The sequence below is a fragment of the Plasmodium coatneyi genome, chromosome 8 (assembly GCF_001680005.1).
Source record: "Plasmodium coatneyi strain Hackeri chromosome 8, complete sequence".
Lineage (NCBI taxonomy): Eukaryota > Apicomplexa > Aconoidasida > Haemosporida > Plasmodiidae > Plasmodium > Plasmodium coatneyi.
Window position 1 is genome coordinate 416,134 of NC_033563.1, and position 25,155 is coordinate 441,288.

At 43.7% G+C, this 25,155-nt stretch overlaps 8 protein-coding genes across 8 annotated transcripts; 6 read left to right on the forward strand and 2 right to left on the reverse strand.

Annotated features, from left to right (window-relative positions):
* Positions 1-404: 404 nt before the first annotated feature.
* PCOAH_00020110 (Kir-like protein) lies at positions 405-2,781 on the forward strand (the record flags this gene model as incomplete). The annotated part of the gene is made up of 4 exons (XM_020058820.1): positions 405-413; positions 582-1,334; positions 1,536-2,315; positions 2,467-2,781. 4 exons carry the CDS (start codon positions 405-407, stop codon positions 2,779-2,781), a joined length of 1,857 nt encoding a protein of 618 aa, XP_019914567.1.
* A 2,202-nt stretch (positions 2,782-4,983) lies between these two features.
* On the forward strand, positions 4,984-9,546 carry PCOAH_00020120 (Uncharacterized protein; the record flags this gene model as incomplete). The annotated part of the gene is made up of 1 exon (XM_020058821.1): positions 4,984-9,546. The coding sequence occupies one exon, from the start codon at positions 4,984-4,986 to the stop codon at positions 9,544-9,546; it is 4,563 nt and encodes a 1,520-aa protein (XP_019914498.1).
* A 418-nt stretch (positions 9,547-9,964) lies between these two features.
* Positions 9,965-11,733, reverse strand: PCOAH_00020130 (T-complex protein eta subunit; the record flags this gene model as incomplete). The annotated part of the gene is made up of 2 exons (XM_020058822.1): positions 9,965-11,572; positions 11,719-11,733. The coding sequence occupies 2 exons, from the start codon at positions 11,731-11,733 to the stop codon at positions 9,965-9,967; spliced, it is 1,623 nt and encodes a 540-aa protein (XP_019914383.1).
* Positions 11,734-13,180: 1,447 nt separating this feature from the next.
* Positions 13,181-14,167, reverse strand: PCOAH_00020140 (Uncharacterized protein; the record flags this gene model as incomplete). Its single annotated transcript, XM_020058823.1, has 1 exon — positions 13,181-14,167. The coding sequence occupies one exon, from the start codon at positions 14,165-14,167 to the stop codon at positions 13,181-13,183; it is 987 nt and encodes a 328-aa protein (XP_019914628.1).
* Positions 14,168-17,250: 3,083 nt separating this feature from the next.
* PCOAH_00020150 (Activator of Hsp90 ATPase-like protein 1-like protein) lies at positions 17,251-18,019 on the forward strand (the record flags this gene model as incomplete). Its single annotated transcript, XM_020058824.1, has 3 exons — positions 17,251-17,361; positions 17,505-17,727; positions 17,931-18,019. The coding sequence occupies 3 exons, from the start codon at positions 17,251-17,253 to the stop codon at positions 18,017-18,019; spliced, it is 423 nt and encodes a 140-aa protein (XP_019914517.1).
* A 1,219-nt stretch (positions 18,020-19,238) lies between these two features.
* PCOAH_00020160 (Uncharacterized protein) lies at positions 19,239-20,735 on the forward strand (the record flags this gene model as incomplete). The annotated part of the gene is made up of 1 exon (XM_020058825.1): positions 19,239-20,735. The coding sequence occupies one exon, from the start codon at positions 19,239-19,241 to the stop codon at positions 20,733-20,735; it is 1,497 nt and encodes a 498-aa protein (XP_019914449.1).
* Positions 20,736-22,106: 1,371 nt separating this feature from the next.
* PCOAH_00020170 (Uncharacterized protein) lies at positions 22,107-23,753 on the forward strand (the record flags this gene model as incomplete). Its single annotated transcript, XM_020058826.1, has 3 exons — positions 22,107-22,205; positions 22,356-23,456; positions 23,559-23,753. Coding segments are annotated over 3 exons (1,395 nt in total), but the record flags the coding sequence as incomplete, so codon positions are not given.
* Positions 23,754-24,635: 882 nt separating this feature from the next.
* PCOAH_00020180 (Uncharacterized protein) lies at positions 24,636-25,058 on the forward strand (the record flags this gene model as incomplete). Its single annotated transcript, XM_020058827.1, has 2 exons — positions 24,636-24,827; positions 24,921-25,058. The coding sequence occupies 2 exons, from the start codon at positions 24,636-24,638 to the stop codon at positions 25,056-25,058; spliced, it is 330 nt and encodes a 109-aa protein (XP_019914561.1).
* Between the last annotated feature and the right edge of the window lie 97 nt (positions 25,059-25,155).

Sequence of the window (25,155 nt, forward strand, 5' to 3'; positions counted from 1 at the left end):
TTTGTATATGGATATACATGTCCATCTTAAGGAAGAAGAAATGAAGAATGCAGTGCCCATATAGACTACACGAAATGTATATAAACAATATCTAAAAATACTTTTAAATAGCAGTAGACCGTAAAATAATAGTACATCCTAGTAATTTCTATTGAATAGGAAGGTTGTGTTCTTATGTTCATCTTAATTATATATACACATAATAATTTTGATGCAGATTTGTGTATGATAAATTATCACTAATTGATAATGGAACCATGTGCGTATGATAGGTGAAGAAGGTAGTTCAAGGTGCATCATCATGCAAAGAGGGGGGAAATATTTAACAGCATAATTCATATATGGATATATAAAAGAACAATTTCTAACATAAGTATACAATATAACGGGAGCACAAATAAAAAATGGCGCCAGTAAGAGAGAAGAGCATAAAAAAAGGAAAAAAATATTCTACCCTTCTGCGCTTACAGTTAACGATGGAGTGCGTGTACCGTAATTTACACTTACAGTAATATAAATATAGACTATGGAAACATCCACCTGTATATATTTTGATTCCTTCGTTAATTTTACATTTTTAGGGGAAAGGAACTTCGGGTAAATTACCTTCAGAGGAAGTGTACGATAAATTCGAAAGGTCCAAGGCGTGTCCCAACGAAGGGGAATACGAAAATTACAGGGGACAAATGGAGGATGTGATAAGGCCAGTATTACAGAAAGAGCACATTAATAAAGGGAATTTGACCACTGAAATTGCAGAAGGATGGTGCAATGCATATAAGATAAAGACCGAAGAGAGACCACAGGATTATAGGCCTGGGCACTTCTTCTACTATTGGTTAGGTAATAAAATAAAGGAGAAATTGCCTGAAAATGGGGATTTTCCAAAGGTCATAAGGGAAATTTACAGTAAACTGCCAAAGGACAAGGAAACGGAACAGAGTATCTTTGGAATTCTATACGGCGATATTATCTGGCACACTTTCCAAAATAGAAAAAAATTATTTGACTATGACTATGACTATAAAAAATTAAAGCAGCAACCACAGGAGGGTGACTCATGCCCCTGGAAAGAAAAATTGTACGAGAAGTGGACAGAAGCTATAAAAGCACATGAGGACTTATTTAAAGCGTGTGCTGAAGATGACCCTAGTAAATATTGTTACGGCTTCAGGAAAACCAATACAAGGGAAAGGACACACCCGAAACCGCAGGACTTAACATGTACTACAAAGCGTGAAGAAGAGGATGAAGGTGATGAAGAGGGAGAAGAAGACGACCTCGTGGAAGAAGAGGAACTACTGCTGGACGACAATCTCCTAGAGGACGAGGAGGTAAGTGTGTCCAAATAGGAAGGAAGAATGGGAGGAAAGGATGGTCGACCATTCTTTTCTCCCTTTCTTCTTTCTTTTTCTTCTTTCACTTTAAAATGAATAGTAAAATAAAATATATATACAGAATGCTGCTTCTACTGAGTGTATTGTAATGGAAAATGTAACCAATACATACATATATTTGGTCTATTACTTTTGTAGGAGGGGAACAACCTAGGTAATTTACCATCAAGGGGAATATATACCCAACTGCAACAAGGCACAGTGTGCTCCAAAAAAATTAGTAACGAAGAAGAAATAAAGCAAATGTTGAGGAGCCATGGTGTGGAAGCATCCACTGTTGATAAAATCATAAGTTCCTTATGTTATATAAGTACACTAGGAAGTGATAGGGACAAACAAGTAAAATATTGCAAATTCGTTTATTATTGGGTGGGTGAAGAATTATCTAAAATTCCGGGGGTTACAAAATTCCAAGAAGCTATGAAAGGCTGTAAGGACAAAATATATGACAGTGAGAGCGAACATAAGTGTGAGTTCCTTTACACTCCCGAAGAGAAAAAAGTCTTCAAAGCGTCAAAAATAATGTTCGATTATTATACAGACCGAGATTCTATAGAGGAAAATTTAATGAGTAAGGACAGGGATTGTACTAACCCCTATTATAAGTACCTGCAGAAAGCACAATATGCTTATAGGACTATCCGGCGTTCGTGCAATGGGAACGATAGCGATCAATGGTGTGAACAATTTAAGAGCATGTATGGAGAATGTAGGAGTACGGGGAAGGTAAAGGCATCCCAGTGCAAAGTGGAAAATACACCAGGAATTCCATGTTGGGGTGATTCCAGATGGGAAGCGGTTATATTACCTCCAGAAGATGGGGTAACGTCCCCTGGAAGCAATGCCACCACCACCGCTGCTGCCTCTTCTGCTATTGGATTAGTAGGATTACCATTATTCGCTTTCTTTTCATACAAGGTACAATAAGAATGGTCCATTATAACTGTAATTGAAAAGTGTATACACATTATATCATCTATTAATACTTATTTTTTTTACTTAAAATAAAAATAAAATAAGTTGTTTCATATATATTTTTACACCCCTTCCATTCTTCATTCTTTTTTAGTACAATCTTTTACCGTCCTGGATAAGCAACACAATCTTTGGTAATAACAACAATAGAAGAAAAAAAAGATCTACTGGACGTCAAAACATTGACGAATTAACAGAAACGTCAACTATAGGTCCAGGAGAGAATGATTCAACATACGACTCCGCAACGGACACTTCTACAATAGGAGACTTGTCCACAACAACAGATGCATCTACCATATATAATTCGAACCTCAACAGAAGAGGAGGAACAAGTAATAATAGAAGGGGAAAGCAACAACCACAGAGGCAACAGAGTCACCGAAATATAGGTTATCAAAACATGTGACGCCACATTCGTATGTGATGTAACATTGAATGAATATAATGTCTACACCATCCCTCCTTCCCATAAATTATCGACAAAATACAATGTTTACCCTTCCCCTCCCCAAGATCTATAATGAATTATACCTAAGGGAACAACAAAGAACCATTTTTGGGGGGTATGGAATGTGGAAGGAAGGAAAAATTTTATAAAATAGCATGAATACATTTAATAAAAAAAAAAAAAAAAAAAAAAAAAAGGAAAAAAAAAAAAAAAAAAGAAAAAGAAAGCTCACTATTTACGAATGTGTGTGTTCTCCAACACTCAAATGGTTGGTGTCTCCCCTTTTTTTTTTTTTTTTTGTCCTTTTTTTCTTTTTTTCTGCGGTTGGCTAATAATAACCATTGAGTTCATTTATTTTATTTTATTTTATTTTATTTTTTCTTTCCTTTTCCTTCTTTATGCGAGTGCGGGTGTGAGTGTTGTGTAGTTCGTGTCAATTTTTTTTTTTTTTTTCTTCATTTAAAAATTCAAATTTTTTTGAAACCATGCGTGATTCTTGAGGTCACTGAAGGAGTGTCTTCTTTTCGAGCACAGCTGAGGAGGGGAGAGGAGAAGGAATAAGTTATCGGCGGTGGTGCGGCATAGTAACGCTTTTCGGACGTACACCCGCAAAAATGGCACCACCAAAGTGTACACCAGCAAGAGTGGTGAAGCAGAAGCGACTTCACCAGATCGGGTATACACAAAGCACGGTACTTCACACCAGCATGTGGTGAAAAAAAAAAAGCACAACCGCGGTTACAAAATTACCTACTTTGACGCATCTTCCCCTCGCCCCCCCTCTGCGAGAGAGCGAAAAATTTCAAAAAACTTTTCCTTTTCTCCATTAATAAGTGGGGGGCCACACTTTTGGCAGCCCTTCCCATTCGGAGCTGCCTTCCCCCCTTTTCTTTTAGCTATGCATTTATGCCGCCAAGTGTGAACTTCCCCGAAGGGACGAAGCAGACAACTCCTCCGTCTATCCAATAAACAATGAGAGTAATCCTCCCGTGGATAATAAGCTCCTTTTTTGCCCTTGCGTTGGTACATGCCTTTGAAAATGTAAAAAGTAGAAGATGGGATCTCCACTAGGGAAGAACAAGCATATAAATATGTGTACACAGGGGCCTGTGTGCAGAAAATTTTTCCAATCATTCTAATTCACCCTCCTTCCAGCCTCCCCTTACGCAGGAAGTTAAGCAAGAAATTGCAGTTATCCACAAGAGCGTCGTGAAAAAGGTGCCGCTAAAAACGTGGCTCGACTTAGTGAATAACTCCATGCCTACACATGTCAAGTTTTCATCCATCACACATGTGCTCCTCCATCCCCCCCGTATCTCATTCACTTTTCCAAGTACACATTTTTAACCACCGTAATCATATTAAAATCGCTTCCCTTAAAATAGAAACCACGCGTCTTTTGCAACTGCGCGTCCTTTGCAATGTGCGACGTATGCAAATCCCAAGGGGGGTATTCCCCATCGCCCCCCCCCGGGAGGCACTTTCATACGACTTGGCTTAAAAAAAACAAATGTACTCCTTTTCATTTTTTATCGTAAAAGGGAAAGCACTAGCCATTTGGCGAAAAAAGAAAAAAAAAAAAAAAAAAATACAAAAATGGGTAATATTCGCATGAACGGTTCATGCAATTACGCGGCAATAGAATAATTCTCCCCCTTTCGCGTTTTTTTTTTTTTTTTTTTTTTCCATCTTGCACATTCAGGCAAAAAAAATACCATGCGCAGCGCACATGCAAAAAAAAATAAATTCCCCAAAAGGAAGATGAACAAAATGTTCTCTTTCCAGTAGTATGAAAGAAAAAATGGGTAGACGCGAAAGAATACATTCAAAAAGGAGGCAACGCGAGGTATGCTAAAAATTGTTGCTCGCCTTATGCGCATCATTGTGTATCGCGGAAAAATTGCTTCCTTCCCGATTTGGGGAAGGGCGTACTTGCATTTGATAAAGAGGGCTAAGCGTGACAAAGGCGATCGGTCTGTTGTGCGATATGCCCCATGCGACCCCTTCATGAGGAATAGACCGCTAAGGGGGAAAAAAAAAAAAAAAAATAAATAACACACAACTGTGCGCGCAATAGTGCAAACACAAGTGTATGCACAATTGTATGCACACAGGAGTATACACTTCCAGACAATTTTACCCACCGAAGAGACCACCCCTATGAACGACAAAATCGTCATCCGCGAGCCGCTGTTCGTGGCGCCAAACGAGCAAGATAACTTTTTCAGCAGGGAAAGGAAAGAGGGGGCGAATCTGATCAACCATATAAGCACAAATGGGCCATACAAAAGGTGTGAAAGGTTGGAGCAGGATGGAGGAAACGAACAGCAGAATGACCCCCCCCAGTTAAACGAAAGAGAAGATATGAGCTGTTTTGTGAAATACAAAGGAGACATTCACAATTTAAGTCACGAAAAAAATGTTTTCAATTCGTGCAGAAAAGGAGAAATAAACGCCAAGTACAACATAATGGAAAATATACACGATGTGCACTACACGAACAAAAGTACAAAAAACTTGAACGACTTTTTGAAACATGTGAAGATCAATCATACTGCTCCTTGTGTGGGTGAGTTCAGGACCTGCATGAATTGCTTCGTGAGCATTTCAACACTCTTTTGCAAAACGTGCAACATATTTCTGTGTGCAGTGTGCAGTATTAAATTGCACAAAAATGAGCAGGACCATATTATCAATGTGGCCAGCAGTGGCTTGTTCCAAAATGATTATTCCTACAATGATGTCATCGTGAAGGAGAAGGACAAATGGCTAGTCGAAATGGACAATAATATCCCAGTTAAAATTAGGGAGAAATGTTCTGTACATACAAGTGAGTATGTAAAATATGCCTGCAAGACATGTCAGTATATTTTACTATGTACTGACTGTTTGCTGAATGACCCTGTGCATGTGCAGAATGAAGCGGATGGGGGGAGGAACACCACTACGGAGAAGCGGCAAGATGGGTCAAACGGGGGGGATAAGGGAGAGGAGAATAATGACAGTGGAAATGCAACTCTCCCGTTTGGTGTATCCTCATTGGGGGGAAAAAAAAGTGAAGGACAGATGATCGATATGACCCTACGTGGTAACTCTAGCAGTGGAGGCAACGCACCACCAATCCAAACTATCGTCAGCATAGACAAAAAGGGGGAAGCAACCACCGTCACAACAATCGATCAAAACGACCTGGTTCACCTCAAACCGGGGTTCAAACTAATCCGCGGTAGTCACGAAATATACACCCTGGTGGACGCAAAAAATGAAATAAAACAAGAACTAAACGACAAGCTAGAAGTCTTGTGTAAAAAGTCGTTAGTTCTGAAGAATACAATCCCCTCCCTCAGGAACATCTACAAGTATGGAAAAATCACGAGCAAAAATGTGAAGAGGTCCATAAGGGCTTCCTTCACCATTACGAATACCTTCCTGGAGAAAAAAAAAAAAAAATTACATCAAGAGTTGAAAATGGTACAGGATAGAAGCACCCAATTCCTAGCAAAAATGGACGAACAGAGAATCAACTACCACAGCTATTTGGAGAGGAAGAAAAATGAACTTCAACACATGGTTAAGTTAAGTGGTCGAAATGCAGGACTGTCTCTGGACTACTATGTGGAAAAATTAGAATCGTACAAGTGTCTATTTTTTTCAAAGGACAATTTAATAGACATAGAAAAGAAGCTAGAGATTCCGCACTCCAAAATGAAGTCGGAGCATTTACCTTCTTTAGTAGAAACAATGAAAGTAGATGTTTTAGAAGCGAAAAAAAGCGTCAGTGATAGTTCTGCACTGATTAGGAAGGAATTTGAAAAGCTCTTCAATTGCAGCAGCGAAATTTCTGTCTACCCTGCGCATTTTAAAGACATCCTCCAGAAGAGGATATACGACAGGCACAGAGTAGAACCCGTAGATGGAGAGGCGAAAAGACGGCAACGATACTTTCACGTTTTGCCATTCACCGATCTGTATATGAATATGGAGGTGACCTACCAGCAGCAGTTTTGGCGGAAAGATTCCCTACATCAGAAGTGGGAAGTAAGAACCGTTTCGCTGCGCTCCATTTATTTGTGTGTGCACACTCACGCGGATGAAGTGGTAAAGAACCATGTGGGTAGTAACTGCGTGGGTGTCTGTACGGATGATTCTCCCAAAAGTAAAAGTGGTTCTACCCAAAATGAACACTTCATCTCAAAAAACGAGATAAATAACTTCAGCAATGACATTGAATCTGTTGTGAATATCGCCAACGTGAGCATCAAGCTGTTCTCAGACCCGGACATAACGAACATAACAATTCTAGAAAAAAGGAACCACCCGTATGGGATAGAAATAACGGAATATAATGAGAAGAAGGATTTGTGTGGCTATTGGCTGTTGACATGTAAGAAGGAGAGCGATGTGAATACCCTATTCAACACGTTGGTGAGTCTGAAAAAGGAAAACAAAGGGTCGACACTCATCCCTTCCTTTCATCCAAAGATAAATATGAGCAACCCCATGTTTCACTTCCACCACAAGAATGTAAACTCGGTGTACAAGCACTTGGCAGCAAACCTGGTGGAGCAGCCAGTTGTGCTCTCCGTCGGGGAGGACCCTCACATGGGGGAGATTGAAGAGAATCGCTTGGGGGGGAAACAGGACAGCCTCGAAACTGTACAAAGCGGCGACACCGCTAATTACAATTATGACCGCTTCATGAGGGACTCCAGCCTGCTGTACTACTACGATGGAATGGACGATCCGGACTATCTCCAGAATGTGAAGAAGTACCAAATTGAAGACCTTGTCCCTGGGCAGATAAATTTATCCGACTCGAATGACCAGATGGCACTAGCCGAGTGCAGCCAGAATATGTGTGCTGAATCTAGTAGTGCAGAATCCATGAACCCGTTTTCCCTTCGTAGAAGTGCGCTGGGGGAGAGTCAATTAGGGGGGGGACAACCTCAAACGAACGTCCCCCGTGAGAAAGTGTCTGCACAGGAGGGAGTAGGCACAGCTAGACTACGCCCCTTGGTGGGGGTTCACCCAAAAAGGAAAAACATAAACCCACCAGATGTAAATATCAATACTGTGAAGCCTAATTTAGTGCAAGAGGAGCAGCACTTTATGTGTCTAAATGTGGGTTCTAATTTTTCTCATGGGGACTACACTCCGCGGATGTATAGCCAGGGGGTACAGATCATGAAGGGGGTGAACGTAGGTATACATACAGGTTGTTACTCGAATGGGGATGCACAAGGGGGGAGTTTCCTCACCGGTGGTATTCCAGTTAGTGGTCCACGTGATGACGAAGGAAGGAACGTTGGAGAGCAGACGAATGAGCACTTGGTGGAAAGGCGCAACGGTGATCATATCGCGCACGTTTCAGATGTCACCAGGGAGGGCAACTATGGAGACAAACTGGGACTGAAGAATGGTCTTATCTTAAGCAATCTCCATGTGGAAGAGGGCATGGATGCTTGTAGTGGTACCAGGAAAGGAGAACCCCACGCGGAGGAAGAACCCAAAAGGGGAGATACAAAAGTGAGCGACCTGGAGGAAACATTCGCCAAAACGGGGGAGTTACTGAACAATGAGGAAGTTACAAAGTTCCTGCGCAGATTGGATTGGGCGGAAAACATGAGTGGTGGTTTGCATGAAGTGGGTCCTGAGTCGGCTACTAGAGCACACAGCTACTGTAAGACGAAGCGACTGACTGATGAGAGGCAATCCCCTACAATCGAAACGGAAGCGAATAACACTCCTGGACGCCTGAACGAACAGGATCATAGAACCCGTAATGGAGATTCAAAGGGAGAGCCAAACGGGGAACGTTTCAGTAAGGTTTACTCTGATGGGGGTCCCTCTTGTGATGGCACGCCTATGAATGGAACTGCCCTTTTTCCACATGACAGTGAGAACAATACGATGCAGGTAGATAGCCGTGTGAGGAGGGAAAACCTAGTAGGGGCGAGCCCACCTTGTGGTGAGAAGGAAGGAGATGCCCTGATTACCGTTGAAGATAATTCCTCTGTGCGGGCTTCTGCAGAAGTGATGAACCCTTTTAGAAAAATGAACAACTCAGAGAGGGAGGGTTTTCCCGTGGGAGAGATGAATGCAAAAGTGCCTTTCAAATGTGGAAGTAATCCCAATGAGAATCCCCAGAAGGGAAGAAAAATTGATACTGTGCTGAGTGATCAACGGGAGGATTTGGATGAAAATGAGGGGACTACCCCGGGGGGGGCCATAATCAGTGGAGACGGAAATGAAAAAGTGCGTCCCAACGGAGTGCACACAGATGAGCAGATCCAGAAAGGGACTCACTCACAGACACGTAATAAAAACTGCGTGATGCGTTCCCCAATGGAGGACCTTCCTCGGGAAGAAGATAACAGAACAGAGATCTCCCCAACCCGGATGGACAACCGCGCCGCTACATCCAACCTTAAGGCAATTCTAAAGCCAACACCTCTTCACGCCAACGGGGGTGCGAGAATAGTCCAGGGGAGAATGAGAAGTGGCGTAGGACGGTTCCTGTTGCAAAAGGAGGAGAGTAATAAAATCCCACCCCCTAAGAAGAAGAAGAATAAAGATAGTGCAGGAACCTCTGCAGTTTCCACTTCCAAGTCTATTACTCGCCTCAAGACGCTTCACGACGAATTGACCCCAGCGGGAGACGTCCCTGAGAGTGTAATCAGTCGAGTGATGAGCCAGATAGGCAGTAAAAGGTTGGGATCCTAAGGGTGCAAAAAAATGTGGCAGCAACTTTGTTTGGCTAGGTGGAGGGAGGAAGCATCACTCCATGGTACCAGGCGTGTTCACAGCTGTACCCCTCCTGCGTTTGCATGTAACTTCACGTTTGCAATGCGTTTGAGTTTGAGTTCGTGTTTGAGTTTTTTTTTTTTTTTTTTTTTTATTCGTGTTGACCACTTCCACACGCGCACAGTGTAGTGTCGCACAATTGTTTCACGAATGGGAAGAAGCGACCTCTGTGTCCACTTCCCGCAAGGAGGTTCACGCAGACAGCGACAACATAAATTGATTTCGCCATTTATGCGTATGGTTAGCGCGTGTACGACTTGGTGTCATACAGGGGGAATACAGTTCTCACTGCTCGCACGGGATGGGTCACCGCCGCGTTGCCAGTCGGTCACCCCTTTCAGGCGTACGGGTTGCGTGGGCCCTTGTCGGCGTTGCTGGCCGGGTTCTTTATAGTCTCATCGATAGAGAGGATAAGGCAGGCAGCTTCCGTAGCGCTGTAAATTACGTTTCTCTTAATTTTTGTAACTTCAAAAATGCAGTGTTCATACGCATTGATGATGTCTCCCTCCTGGCAGTCAACTCCGTACCAGATGTCACTTGTCTCCTCGGAGTGCTTCTTCCTGAGTTTGTTCAGAATATCTGTAGAATCATAACCAGCATTGTGGGAGAGGTGTCTAGGAATGGATTCAAGAGCCTTTGCGAAGGAGTACAGAACGATTTGTTCCTTGTTGCAAATGGATCTGCTATATATTCTAAGATGCTTAGATAGTTGCATCTCTATAGATCCCGCTCCAGGAACAATTTCTGAATTTCCAATGCATCTGAGCACAATCATAATGGCGTCATTAATTGATCTCTCCACTTCTTCGATGAATTGGTTAGCCCCTCCTCTGAGGATAATGGTGACTGACTTGGTCTTTAGGCATTCCTTAAAAATGTTGTATCTTTCATTTCCTATTTGTATTTCCTCGAAGACACCACAGTTACCTAAAACACTTTCGTTTAGATTGAATAGCGACGTCTGTACGATAGCACCTGTTGCGTTTGCAGTTCGTTTTAGGTCTGCATCTTCCACTCTGCCTGCACAGAAAATATCATTGTCTGCAAAAAACTGGGTGGCTATATCGCCAATTGGAAGTCTAGACAGAACGATGTTTGCTCCACTTTCTTTTATTAAGTTCAATTTTTTAAAAATGATTTCCCACTCGGCTTGGACAATGGAGTTGTAGTCACTTGGGTTGTCAATCCTCACTTCTGCATTTTCCTTCTCCGCTTTTAATTCTAATTCTACATTTAGGAGGAGTATCTTCGGGTTCAGGAATGTTTTGGGTTGTTGCTCAAATCCTGCATAAGAGAAGGTCTTTTTAAACGCCACTCCGTAAATCAGTTGTGTATCTAAGCAAGAACCACCAGTCACTTTCTTAATACCTATATTTGATTTATCCATATTTTCTCCTAATTTGTATACAGCATTTACCACCAGTTCGCTAAAAAATGCCTTATGATTAGAAACAAGCTTCGAGTTTAATGCGGTTTGTGCACACTTTATTAGGATTTCTTTTTTTTCCTCTTCGCTTTTGCTCACGAAGCGAAGACTGAGATCATTCAATTTGTTGATGGCTACTGTACATGCGTTTCTGAACCCATCAATTATCATATTGGGTTCTATCCCATCGTTAATTAATTGTTTCGCTTCGTTTAGTAACTCTCCTGCTACTACTACCACGGAGGTCGTTCCGTCTCCCACTTCTTCATCTTGCGATTTAGCAATATCTACTAAAATGCACGCTGCGGGGTGAGAAATGTTTAGCAGATTCATCACCGTGGCGCCATCATTTGTTATAGTAACATCCTTATCCGTGTAGATAAGCTTGTCCATGCCTCGGGGTCCTAGGGTCGTCTTTATTATGTCTACGATAATTTGGCACGCATTTATGTTCCGTATAATTTGGCTCTTCCCCTGGGCCTTGTCCGTGCCTTCCTTCAGCAGCACGATGGGTAGCGACTGCGGGGAAAAAGCAGATTGTGACGTGAAGGAGTGTGAGAAGAAGAAGTGATATATGTAGTGATAGGAGAAGCAGCGTGGGGTGAACTCCGAAGTTTCACCCCCATTGCTCTTCATTCCTCCCCTTGGGGACGAGGGGGCCTTACCATTAAGTGACTCATTTTGGAAGAGGCGACGTGGAGGTAGTCAAATGGCTTAATCCCGTTTGTAGTACTTTCTTCACCTCACGGACGTGGTGAGTAACGCAAAAAAAAAAAAAAAAAAAAAAAGTAGCAAACTAGGAGAAACAAAGGCAGCGAAAAATTATACCGCCATACAGGTCTGTATGTTTTTTAACGGTTAACTTGTTTTTTGCACTCCCGTTGCATTGATTCCCCTTTTTTGTCACTGACTTGTGGGCATTAAGTTGGCCTCATATTACACTTCCATTTGGGGGGGAGGTATATTCCACTTGGCATGAAAAACACTTCACTTACGAATTGAACACGAGGTTATAGCTACTTCCACAAGAGGGAAAGAAGCGCATACAAAAAAAAAAAAAAAAAAAAAATATGGTCCTTCGGAATGCCCTTCTGAAAAAACATCACATGCAACCTTCTTTATTTTTCCTGTTGTTACTAGGGTATTTTTTTTTTTTTTTTTTTTCCTCGTGAGAAAAAAGAAATATATGGCGGCAGCAGTTTTCGCCTCTCTACACGTGTGGGGGTGCGTTCGCCCAAATGGCAAGTTGCGGCAGTAGGGGTGACTTTCCTTTGCGGGCCTGACTACGCATAAGCAGGGCATATAAAGGAGAATAAAATAAAGTACTTCCGTGTTTTACCGGCACTATATAGCAAAAATGAATAAAGTGCCTATCGCAAAATAGAGAATCGGAATCCAAGAAAAAATAAAAATAAAGTATCCGTACAGTGGACTCAGACTAATTTACCAGCAGCGCCATTATTATACCTCCCACACAACCGTATGCACACCCGTGGAAGGTACATTCCTATTTGAAAAGGCCGGCCCCTACACCTTTCCCCCATTTGACCCCATGCGTTACGCGGAAAAATAAAGAATTGATCACCACTACAGAGGGAAAATAGTATTTCCCTAACTTGCTTAAGTTCTTATCGAAAGATTAAGCATAAAAGAAATAAATAAAAAAAAAAAAAAACGGATGCGGGAAAACGTTACGTAGCACATCATTGTACACTTTCCCATTTGCGCAAAAGGGGAGAGCTTCAGTGAAGGGGAAAGCCAACTGTGCACAAACTACTTAGCTGCAGCGTGGGCAGTCCCCCATGCCGAGCAAAACACACTTTAAAAGAACCACATGCAGGAAGCGCACTTCAAAAGTGAGCAACATTTCCACATGTGCGTCTTGCGCAGATCGCACCTTGCGAACGTGACGCAAAAAAAGAAAAAAAAAATTGTCTTGTTTTACCCCCCGTCACGATGGCAACCTTCTTTTCGCCTGAACAAGTCAGGTAGAAATGACGAATGGGGCAAAAAAAAAAAAAAAAAAAAAAAAAAAAAAACTGTGGGGCTCATTGTTAGCATCTTCTTCTGCTTCTTCGTCCACTTTCCCCATTTTTTTCCCTCCATCCACTACGCATACCCCCCCAATCACGCGTTCGACTTGACACTGCTAATCACGGACAGGAACTCGGAGGACGCATCGGAGGTCTTTCCCCTACAGGAATGGGACGAATTTGACACGGCGGGCTCCGCCCTGGTGAAGAAGCCGAACATGGAACGCAAATTTCTGCCCCGGCCCTCCTCACTTTCCTTTTTTTTCTTGGGGTTATTATTACTTTTTTTTTTCTTTCCATAGGAGGTTGACTTTTTAACGCGGTTCATCTCGTCCATCTCGCCTATCGTGTCGGGCTCCCCGTTTGTTGCGTCAGAATTTTGTGGAAAAATTACATGTCCTACGTCTTCCCCCCCAGGGTCATTCTGTTCTCCCTCGTAAGCTTCTCCCTGCTCCGCCTGTTCTTCTTCCCCTTCGCTCATTGAGTGCTCACTGCCAGCCTCATCTGGCTTGCCTATTTCGCTGTACAGGTGGCTGGACTGTTTTTCCCCGGTTCTTACGTTATTCCCCATTAAGTCTGTATCCTTCCGTGTGATCCTCATGTTTCGCTCCGTAATAATGACGCGGGAGTTCCCACATTCCAAGGTGTTCAGGGATCGCTCTGCAACCTCTCTCAAACAACCAAATGGGAAATTGCCAATGAGGACTTCGTCCTCGAGGTCGATAACACTTGAAACCTCTTCGTTCCCGTTACGGTTATAATCTGATCTGTCCCGCACCAATGCAGGACATATGTTACTTGCGTTAAAATTGCTCACCTCAAGTTTGTACACAAAACCTTCTTTCTTAATGCACCCGTCAAAATAATATTTGGACATGTCGGAGCTGTCTTGGTACTTGTATCTATCGTCAGAGCTACTTGTGGTAAAACATTCGTCTAAAGTCTTTCTCTTGTTCATTCCATCCGATACGATTTCACACAAATTGATGCCTCCATCTTCGCATTTCCCACCGGATAAGCAGTTAGGGTCGCACGGAAACTTCCCCACATTGCACAGGAGGGACGCCAGACGGCTAGCCATGTCAACGGGCGGTGTAACAAATAAAAGGGGTCTACTTGGGGAAAAAAAAGAAATTCCTAACTAGGTTTTCTCTTCAAATGCACCCCAAAATCGTAATCCCTCTATTTATTTATTATTATTTTTTTTTTTGCAACGTTAGAACGATGTGCATAAACACATCTGTTTTTTCTTCCCCGTCACGCACGCTTATACATTAACATGTTGCCTCCTCTCCATTTAAAGGATCCACACAGAATGAACGAACTCGTAGCGGTGACGAAGTGGGCGAAGCGGGAACCCCCCCACCTGGTCACCACAAATGGTTGGTCGTTGACCAAAGGAGGGTAAAAAAAAAAAAAATTTCCGTTAGGAAAGTTACCTTTCACAAGTTTACCTTTTGCAAAGTTGCTTTACGCGAAGAGAATGAGTAAAGTTGCGAGGGAGAGAAACGCCTTGCCGGAATTTTTTTTTTTAAATGAAGAAAATGCACAGAACAACGCGGTTGTAAAATGAGCGGCAAACGACTCGACCGTCCGCGCGTAGTGGTGGAAACCAACAACAACCAATCGCAGGTGTGTTAATTTTTCTTTTGACACCACGTTACCCTATATTGAGAGCGCTACGCAAATTCGTCATCCTGGGAACATGCGGAGTTTGCCCGGTTGACCCCGTCCCACGTGCACGCCCTTTCAGAGGGGCAGAACGTGGTGGGAGGAGGAACGAACAAATAAGATGTGCAAGTGTACACATCCGCGAGAACGGCAATAGTTTTTCCTGCGTGTAAATATGTTTACAAAGGTTCACAACACCTGTGCCTTTTTATGATGAATTTTCTTAAGTTGTACACCTTGTGTTGTTGCCTGACCTGGTCAGGTAAATTTCTACAAAAGTAAAAATTACCCCATTTTTTTATGACTTGTTCAGGCAAAAGTGGGGTTCGCGCGGTGCTGTAAATTTTGGCGAGTCGTTGTTAACCAGCATGCGAATGTAACATTGGAGCATTTTTCAATTAAGCGGAGGGAAAACCATCAATTTGGAACGTCAGTTGACTAGTGGCTCTTAAAACATGTAACACCTTCTATATTCGAAAGGGCGGCATTCTGTGGAATGGCAAAAACGGTCGAGCTATATGGTGACAATTTTAAGAAAAAAAAAAAAAAAAAAATCTTCAATGGGGTGTGCTTAACATTGTGGCAGTTTGACATCCCAGGAAAGGGGGGAAAAGCATTCAAATGGGAAATGAAGTGATCAACATGGCGAGCATTTAATTTTGCCAAACAATTCCATCTGCGAAAATGCACAGTTAGTTATGCCTCTGTTTTTATTTTACTGGGTAAGCGTGCGCGCGGTGGAGATTACAGGAAAATCCTTATCCTTTTTCCTTCCCAACCGTTTATATGCTAACGCCCTTTCCACCAGTGCGTACAGGAAATTTTTTTTTTTTATGCCGACGCGGATAGGTACACTTTTGGCATGGAAAAAAATACATACTCGGAACGGGGTTAAGAAAAGGCATCTTTGCGGGAGGGGCATTATCGCTGTAAATGACGACTAACGGATACGCGATTATTGCTAGTTGAAAACTACTCCAATTCCCGTCTCGAGGCTTGAAAAAGCCGAGGGCAATTTTTGTAGCCTTTGTATGAAGGCGAACAATTTTAAAAAATCAAACTTTTGCATGAAGTGGAAGTAACATGGCAAGGAGAGCAGGATGGGGGATGTAAATAAAACGATTAAAGCTTGCTTATGATTTTTGTAATGGTTTAGCATAGCTGCTCTTATGTTGGGTGCGCTTTTTATCATATATTGCTAGCGCTAGTTTTCCCCATCGGGGGGGCATGTTATTGCGCAATGTCGAAGTGGAAAACAATTTTAGCATGTTGGTAAAAAGGAAAAAAAAAAGTGTATCCAAATTTAAGGAAGCCTCGTTACAAAAGGCAAAATGAATGCACGTGGAAAAAGAAAATATTCCTTTCGTATAAATCGGAGAAAACTTTTTTTTTTCTTTTTGGCGGAACTCAATCTTTGTGATATAATTATCTCGTTTTATGGGCACCATGGGATTTCAAAGCAATTCTAATGCGGTATATGTTTTCCATGTGTATTAGGAGGGCTAATAGGACGATTGCATATCTGTAGGGCCAACCCATGTCACATTTAATAGGTGAAACATCTTGGTCACTTTTACCATGCACATATTTTGAATCAGTTGGGTAAGATGTGGCTGGCCGTCATATCAACAACCCTTTTTCTGCCCAGCGTGTACATCTGGGGACTCGCAAAACAGGGGGCAATGATGTGCGGATGGGTCCAACGCGCATAGCACACTTCTAATGGCGCTCAAAACTCCGCGTTAGCCCCTTTCGACGAAACCACATCCCCTTGTTGGGAAAATGAGAAAGTGTATTACGCCCTCCCCCTGGTAATTCTACCAAGGTAAATGGTCGGTCAAATGTTGTTCCATACGTGAGTGAGAAAAGTTGCGTTTAGCGGACCTGTCCCCTGTGTGATTATACCAGTCCAATTCGAATCCCCACTCTGTGGCCATGCACTTCTCCCATTTGGGGGCACAGTTTGTGCATCCCAATTGAGGCAGATTAAACAACCCTTCTAACAGTAATGAGGAGCTTGTGCACCGATTGGACCTTTTCGCATGTTCATTCAAAATGTCCACACAAGTGGTAGAGGTGACACATAGGAGGTAGTGTAGATGCTATGCTGCTCCCCTTGGGTAGAAATGATCGCAACAATGGAGGCGTTCTCAGTTGTAAAAAGGAGCTTTGCACAAGTGAAGCAAAAAAAAGGGTAAACGGAGTTGCAATTGCAATTGCAGTTGCCGTTGCAGTGGAATTTTTTTTTTTTTTTTTTCCTTCTGTGCGCACTGCCGAAGGGGCATACGCGACGTCATTCTATTTACTTTTACCTACCGCTTCGGCTAGAACCGAATCGAGGAAAAAAACATCCCAAAGGGTTTTTTCAAATGTGATAAGCCGCACGTTCATTCTACAATAAGGGTAGCTATTGTTTCGTTTTATTTATTTATTTTTTTTTTTTTTTCAAAAATTTCCACTTTACCATTTGGTATCCACCTGCCCCCGAACAACATGAGCTTCACGATAGAGGAGGAGTACTACGTGCCCCCCGAGGTTCTGTTCAATGCCTTCACAGATGCCTACACGTTGACGAGACTTTCCAGGGGTTCCCCCGCCGAGACGGTTAGAAAGATAAGGAAAAAGTGGATATGGAAGAAAGCCCAGAGAAGCATTGGCATGCCCGGTGAAGGCCGTGTCGTGTTGCTGCTCAGATAACTATACACACAAAATACTCGATGTTCTTTCCTTCCCCATTAACATTTTAGGATGCCAAAGTGGGAGGAAGTTTCTCCCTCTTCGCAGGGAGCGTTTACGGTGAATTCATGGAGATTGAAAAGCCACATAAGGTTATCCAGAAGTGGAAGTTCAGGGATTGGTGCGACAACGACTACAGCACAGTGACGCTAGAATTTAAGAAAGTAAAAGAAAATCACACTTTGCTTAAACTGACCCAGGAAAACATTCCTACCAAGAATAAGTTCGATGAAGGTAGGTGAACCACGTATCGTCCTGCGAAGAAGTGGGGTGTCCCCAGCAGACCAGACGAAGGAGAAATATTCTACAAAGTGTAGCCGACTGCACATATATCTTTATGTGTTAATTTACTCATCCCTCTACACTCGCTCAGAGCGCACACAGTTATGTAGCCTTCGCGTACACCTTTCTTCCCCTATCCTTTGAATGTTTTGCAGGTGGTGTCCTGGAACGGTGCAGAAACGGATGGACGGAAAATCTATTGCACAACATAGAAGTGATACTGGGATACCCGAAGAAGAAGTAGCCACAGGAGGTGGGGAACCTGACTTCGATGCGTCCCCCCCTACACTCATGTTGGACACTCTTTAAATATATCCTGTCGTATGCATAGCATCTGCATTATGCGTTGTTTTCGCACGACAGTTCGTTGTTTTTTATTTTTTATTTTTTTTGGACCCCTTCGAACCACGAACAGTTAAGACTGCCTTCACTTGGTGATAAACCACCAGGTAGATAGCTCCCTTGGGGAGATGAAATACTTCCCCGTCTGTCTGTTCTGCTTAGAGGTTAAGGTTCCCGTTTGGGCCACTTGGTCCGTGGCTACCCTCGTGGCAACTCCCATGGCTGCTAAACCGTTTTGTTGTTTGATATATGCCCTCAGTGAGGCACTCTATTTGAACGGGATGTGCACAAGGCACAACACATTTTCTCGCCATCGGAACGAACCCGCAACTAGAAGGGTTCTATCGTGGGGGAAGTACAAATGTCCATCAGCTTCCTTTTAACGTTGCGCTATGTAAAGTTTTTTTTTTTTTTTTTTTTTTTTTCCTGGTTGGCGAATACCTTAACGTTGTTACCTCTGCTGGGGAGACCTTATGATCTCGCAACGGTCGGCCTCTTTGCAGATTAGCGGAGAGGCAACGAAGTGTAGGAGGGACATCTCACGTGTTTTTCATTTACGGGTAACGCAACTTGGTTCGCTTAGCTTAACTCGGCTCTCTTTTATTATTATTTTTTTTTTTTTTTTTTTTTTTCCGGAGTAACCCGTGGTATTGCCTTGGCCACCGCAACGGGGCAGTCACCGCAATGTGACCACTGGAGGGGATACAACATTGTTTAAAATAAAAAAAAAAAAAAGAACCCACAAAAGAAAGCAAATAGGGAATAGCTGGCATAAGCGGAAAAATCTCTAACATGACGGCTAGGCTTCCCGTTTTGGCAAAATAACAATCGCGGGGAAGGTGGTAGCGCCGTTTTTTTTTTTCTTCCTCACTCAGTTCTCTACTCCATCGTAGGAAGAGGGACGAAGAGGAATTCGCACTTACGCAGTAGGTTACGCAGCGTATGCGTAGGTGCGTGCTTGCCCATCTGGGTACACTCACAACAGTGGGGAGAGCGGAATCAGCAGGATCTACTGCTTCTACCCATGGGTTAAGGCGCGCCAAGAGAGGCAAAAGCGTGAAGATCTTCACCGAGGGGAATAACCGTTTCCCGTGCCACGTTACCACCCCTTCACCGTGAGAATGTCCATCCTCTGCACGATCAGCGGGCAGACGCCCGACGAACCCGTGGTGAGCAAAACGGGGTACATCTTCGAAAAACGGCTCATCGAAAAACACATCCTGAATTATGGCATATGTCCAGTAAGTGGAGAGGTCCTAACGCTGCAGGATCTGTACCCACTGAAAAATGAGAAGGTGGTAAAGCCAAGGCCCATTACGGCGAGTAGCATTCCAGGGTTGCTATCCATCCTACAAACCGAGTGGGACTCTCTCATCTCAGAGATGTTTACCCTAAGAACCCACGTCAATGACATACGTAACCAACTGACCCATAGTCTGTACCAGTACGATGCTGCAACGAGGGTAATTGCAAAATTGTTGAAGGAGAAAAATAACTACACAGAAGAAATAAAAAATTTAAGGAAGCAAATTCTAAGCATCCGTAGTGGCAATGATTTGAATGAACTTGAAGTGGGGCTAAGTGAGGAACTACTAAATGACATGCAGGAGTTGGCAAAGAATCTTCTAATGACAAGGAAGAAGAGAAACATAGAACATGTTACCACGACTGACCAGTGGAAACAGGTGACAAATACAAACGAGTTCGATGTACACTCGGCTGCACTTCCGGGGGTTACGTGTCTTTCCCTAGACGTTAACAAAACGAGATACAACTATTATGACGACCACATGAATCACAATTTTTTCTCCGGGGGGATGGATGGAAATGTGTATTACGTCTCCCTTGAGGAGAGTAAAGTCTTGGCCAAATTACAGGGGCACTTAAAAAAGGTCACTGCCATTGCGGCGCATCCGACTTACCCTGTATGCATATCAGGGGCGAATGATAAGACGGTTCGCATATGGAAAGGAGATATAGACACCAATGAGTTTACCACGTCGCATGTTATTACAAAACATAAAGATCAGATAACCTCCTTGGCACTCCACCCGATGGAAAATTATTTTGTGACTTCTTCTAAGGACAACGTGTGGATCCTGCACGATATGGAAACGTCAAGGACGGTAAAAATATGTAAAACGAACCCAAGTCCATTTAAACACCTAGCCATTCACCCAGACGGAATTATGCTTGGCATAGGGTCTGAGGATTCAAACATACACATCTACGACATAAAAAGTCAGGAATATAAAGCGTCTCTAAGTGGTCACACCAGTGACGTGCAGCACATTTCTTTCAGTGAGAATGGCTACTACTTGGCTTCCTGTTCGAAGGATAAGACGGCTAAATTATGGGATCTTAGAAAAGCGCAGTGTTTTCAAACGATAGATGTGGAAGAACAGCCAAAAAGTATTGAGTTCGATTTTTCTGGAAAGTACCTTTCGCTAGCTGCCGGGAATGACGTACATATATACAACTTCGAGACCAAGACGCAGGCCAATCTTGTGAAGACTCTTTCGTCACACACAGATACAGTCACGCAGACCTGCTTTGGCAGCAGGACGGCCTACCTCCTCTCCAGCTCGATGGACAAAACGGTCAAAGTGTGGAATTAAACTGTGACATGGTGAAGCAACGAAACTGTGAATAGTACGGCGCACCCATCGTGTCATTTCTGTTAATTATTACGTCGTTGCTACCATTCCACACACACGTATATATTTTAAAACACCCCGCAAGGTGGAAAAAAGTGCGGTTTTCTCCCCGCGTGGGAAGCGCGATAGGCATATTAATCTTCACCCCCCCGTTCGGCTGCCTCTCCTACGTGCATTAACAGCTGGGTTAACTCCAAACGTACTTTTAAACAGTCACCATAGTGAAGGAGCCACTTTATGTTGGCCCCCTTTTGCCCTTCCTTCGTCGCCGCGTTTTTGCCACATCGGTCGATTGCCTTTTCTTCCAATGTTACATTGTTCAATTATTTTTTTTATTTTATTTATTTATTTATTTATTTATTTTTTTTGCACCCCTTTTGTGTGTGCATAGAGAGGTCCTCCACTTTGCGGCGGATGGCGTTGTCCACGGAACAGATGCGTACGGTACTTTCTGTGCAACTGGGAAGTCTCTTTTTTTTTTTTTTTTTTTTTTTTTTTTACGTACCACATGAATGTTACTCCTTTCTGTCATTAAAATTTATCATTAAACGGGAAAACTGATGGATTAATTTTTTTTCTCATTTAAGTTTACCGCCCCCGTCGTCGCGGCGACCAACTTGGCAACGCATCGCGGGGAAAAAATAGAATGTAAAAAGAAACTACATTAGCGTAGTGGTTAACGAAGTGGCTGCCACTACGAACACACCATTTGGGGGAGACGCATACCTAAATTATCATGTGTGCCTCCATTTCGCGGTGCTTATTCAGTTACACCCCTTTTTATTCCATCTTTCAGCAGAGGCACCCGTTTGGACCACATTCCTCCCGTCTTTCTGTTCTTTTTTTCCTGCCACACCATCTCGAATTCTACCTTCACAACGAAGAAAAGCAAAAGAGTGCACACCGCCTCGGCAGGCATGTTTTCTAATCAGTGAAGTGAGACCATGCAGGTAATGAGCCCCAGCATGAGTTGCTGGCTCCCTCACACAAAGTAGACAACACGGATGAAACTGTCTGCCATTTTGTGCACAGTTTTGTACAGACCGGATGGTCGTTTCATCCCGATGTTGTTTTGCCTAAACATGTATTCATATTGAGATTTTTTTTTAAATTCTGCTCGCAAAGTGTTGATCTTCCCAATTCGCTATACGAAAAATTCCCAACGTGGAAAAGTTGCTCAGCCAATTGGTGTTCTTTAGTGGTGTCCACCTTTTTGTGCTGAGCTAGCCAAAAAAAAAAAAAAAAAAAAAGAAAAAAAAAAAAAAAATTGTCCATTTCGCCTGAACAGTGCATGTTCCACGTGAATGCTTCCCACCGTTCCGCTCCTTGTAGGCGCCTCCACGTGCAGACGAACGCGCCGAAGGGACTGACCCCTCAGCGGAGCGCGGCCTAAACGAACTCGCCAAATGTCCAAGTGAGGCTTGTCAACAGGTGGGTGGATAGAAAAGGGGAAATTTGCCTGAACAGTGCAGGTGATGGGGCACAGCTGGGGAGTTGTCAAAAAGGGGGAGATCGCCACAACGGAAAAATGTCACCACTGTTGAGTGGATACACACACACATACCCACACACACCTTGCAGGACATCGAAAACACAGCCTGCGATAGCATCCAGGAAAGCGGCCATGACCCACACCATGACACGTACGAAGCGTACAATTCGCAAAATGTGTGCGGCGTGAGGGAAGACATTTTCCCCTACGAAAGCTTATCCAACATTGAAGAGGACAACAACAACAGCAACCGCAAAGATCACACCAATCACACTGACAAAACGGGAAAAAAACAGCTGATCTGCGAACATCAGATGACCATGGAGAAGGAACTCATTTTTCAAAACGAAGTCCTACGGAATGTGCTAAAGAGCTCCCAAAACGTGAAGGAGATGCAAAGGGAGCTATTCAACGTGGATGTGCGCGACTTCGTGCCGGTGATTCCCCCGGCGCAGGGGCAGAGCGCATATTCTCTCAGACGGGACCATCCCCAGCAGGGCGACAAAGCGGGTGAAAGTATCGAAGGGCATCCCCATTGCCACTACGACGGTCATATGGTTATACGTCATGGAGGAGATCACCAAAGCGCCAACCACAGTGCGCCCAGCAGTAAGGGGACAAAAAGCTCCACCCCATGGAAGACAAATATGCACCCACCCAGAATAGGCGAAATCAAAGTCAACATAGACGATATAAAAAAAGGTCTACTGACCTACTACTCCAACATATACTCCTTGGACCATTACGATATAGAGGAGAGAATTAATATATTAAAGTATGGTGAGAAAAATATTTCTGAACATGTTCAGGCGAATTATTGCTACAAAAAGAGGGAACTTCCCTCAAGGCCTCCTTTTGTGCATTACAATGACGAGTTGGACAACCCTAATTCACGTGCGTACCAAAGTATGTTGCCTGACTACTACTACAAGGAGGGTGCTAATCGTTCCAGGGATGGAAAGGAAAGGTCCCCCTTAGGCAGTACCAGTTTGGAGCACCACAAAAAAATGGAAGAAACGAATGCCTTCAAAAGTGAATACGATCACGTCGGACAGATCTCTGAGCTGCTCAGCAGCCTGAAGAATAAGTGTGCCGATGCGAGTTTCAAGGCGCAGAGCCTGACCTCCAAGTTTGACCGGAAGTACGAGAACCCGGACAACCGCTTCTGGGTTCACAACCTGGTTCCGATGGTAAGCGAGTCGGTGGTCAAGGGGAGGAGAGCTGCCAAGCCACCTAGAGCACACTGACCATATAGCCCACTTCACACATGTCTTTTCCCCCCTCCTGTGCAGCACCTTAGAAAACCATCCCTCCAGAATGAGGACGGAATCAGGAACCACCTCGTCGTGACCTACTCCCAGCTCTACAACGAAGCAGTGTTGAACAAAAAGAGAATCGCAGCGTTGGAGAAAAAACTACATATACTGAAGCTGCGGGCGAACCTCCCCATGGGGGGCTACCGGATGGAGACACGCAATGCGCTCTAAGTGGATCCACCTAATACACGCAACCACTGCATGGACAAGCGCGTACCTACCAGCACGTGTGTGCCTCGTTCACCTGGGATGCAACCAAACGGGGTGGTGATTGCTACGTAACAATGCACAGGTAGAAAGGGCACCACTAACACGGAGCAGAAACGTCCATCCCAATTATGTATTTTCCATTTTGGACACTTCCCCCAAACGTTTGTCCACCAATTAATCCGCGACATATACCATCCGTCTAGCTATTGTACTTATTATTTTATTTTATTTTTTTTTTTTTGTAACAACCCTTAAACCTGCTCAGAAGGGAGCAACAATTTAGCTACATAAGTAACCACCGCGTCGGTTATCATACAGTTGTTACTTCCAAAAGTGGGGTAACGGAAAAAAAAAAACACGCATCCCGTATCCATAGGGAAAAAATTCTCGGGACATATGTGAAGCCCTATGAAGTTCATTTGACACAGGGATGGGCTAGCAAAAAAAAAAAAAAAATTCGTTCGGTGGAGGACGATGGGTATCCCTTCCCGCGTTTAACGTTTCCCGATGGTGGAAATGCCCAATAGGTGCACTCCCTTCTTGGTGGTCCATTTAATGGGAGCCAATCCCGGAGACGGTTCATATGGGTGTGCTCTTCCCCGCGACGGTGCAGCAAAATACACCATGCACAGTAAAGTTATTTTCACTCCATCGGTGAGGAAACGCCGCTTCGACAATTGCAAAACGTGTGATGCTCACCGGCACACGAAGAAGGAACCAACTTTCAGAAGTGTAAACCTGCAAAGGGAAGGATAACCTCCCCTCGTACACCTGTGTGTTCACGGAAAGGCTCAGTACCAACCAGAACCAGAATAACTTACCGGTGAACACATCGTTCCTTTCATGAAAATGGCTAGCTATATAATTTGCGCAGCTGCACGGAGCTGCTGCTGGACGAGCCCCGTAGGCCAGAGGCGGTACAAGAGCCACATAAACTCGGTCTCCATTTTGCAGCAGTTTTACAACCGACTGCCCATTCGGAAGAAGTACATAAAGGCGATAAGGAAGGGGACGCTGATCTGGGACAAGGGACAGGTGGGTCTCCTCCGCAGAGTGAACACCACTCCAACCAGTGTGCCAACCGCTTTACCATATTACCCACATTACCACATTACCGTTTTCCCGCAGGTGAAGATTCCGCCGCTCAAAATCGAAGGATACGACCCGCCCAAGAAGTGCCTGTCCCCGCTGGTCAAGAATAGGAACAACCAGTACCGCGGAAGTTTCCTGAATTTGAAGGCCCACCGGGTGGAGTTCCAGGACTGAGCGTTGCACTTGGTTTGTGTGCGTAGTTGGGGGTGAGGGGTCTTCTCTCTCCCTCTGTCACGTAAGATGCTATGCAATGCATTGACCGGTTTACCCA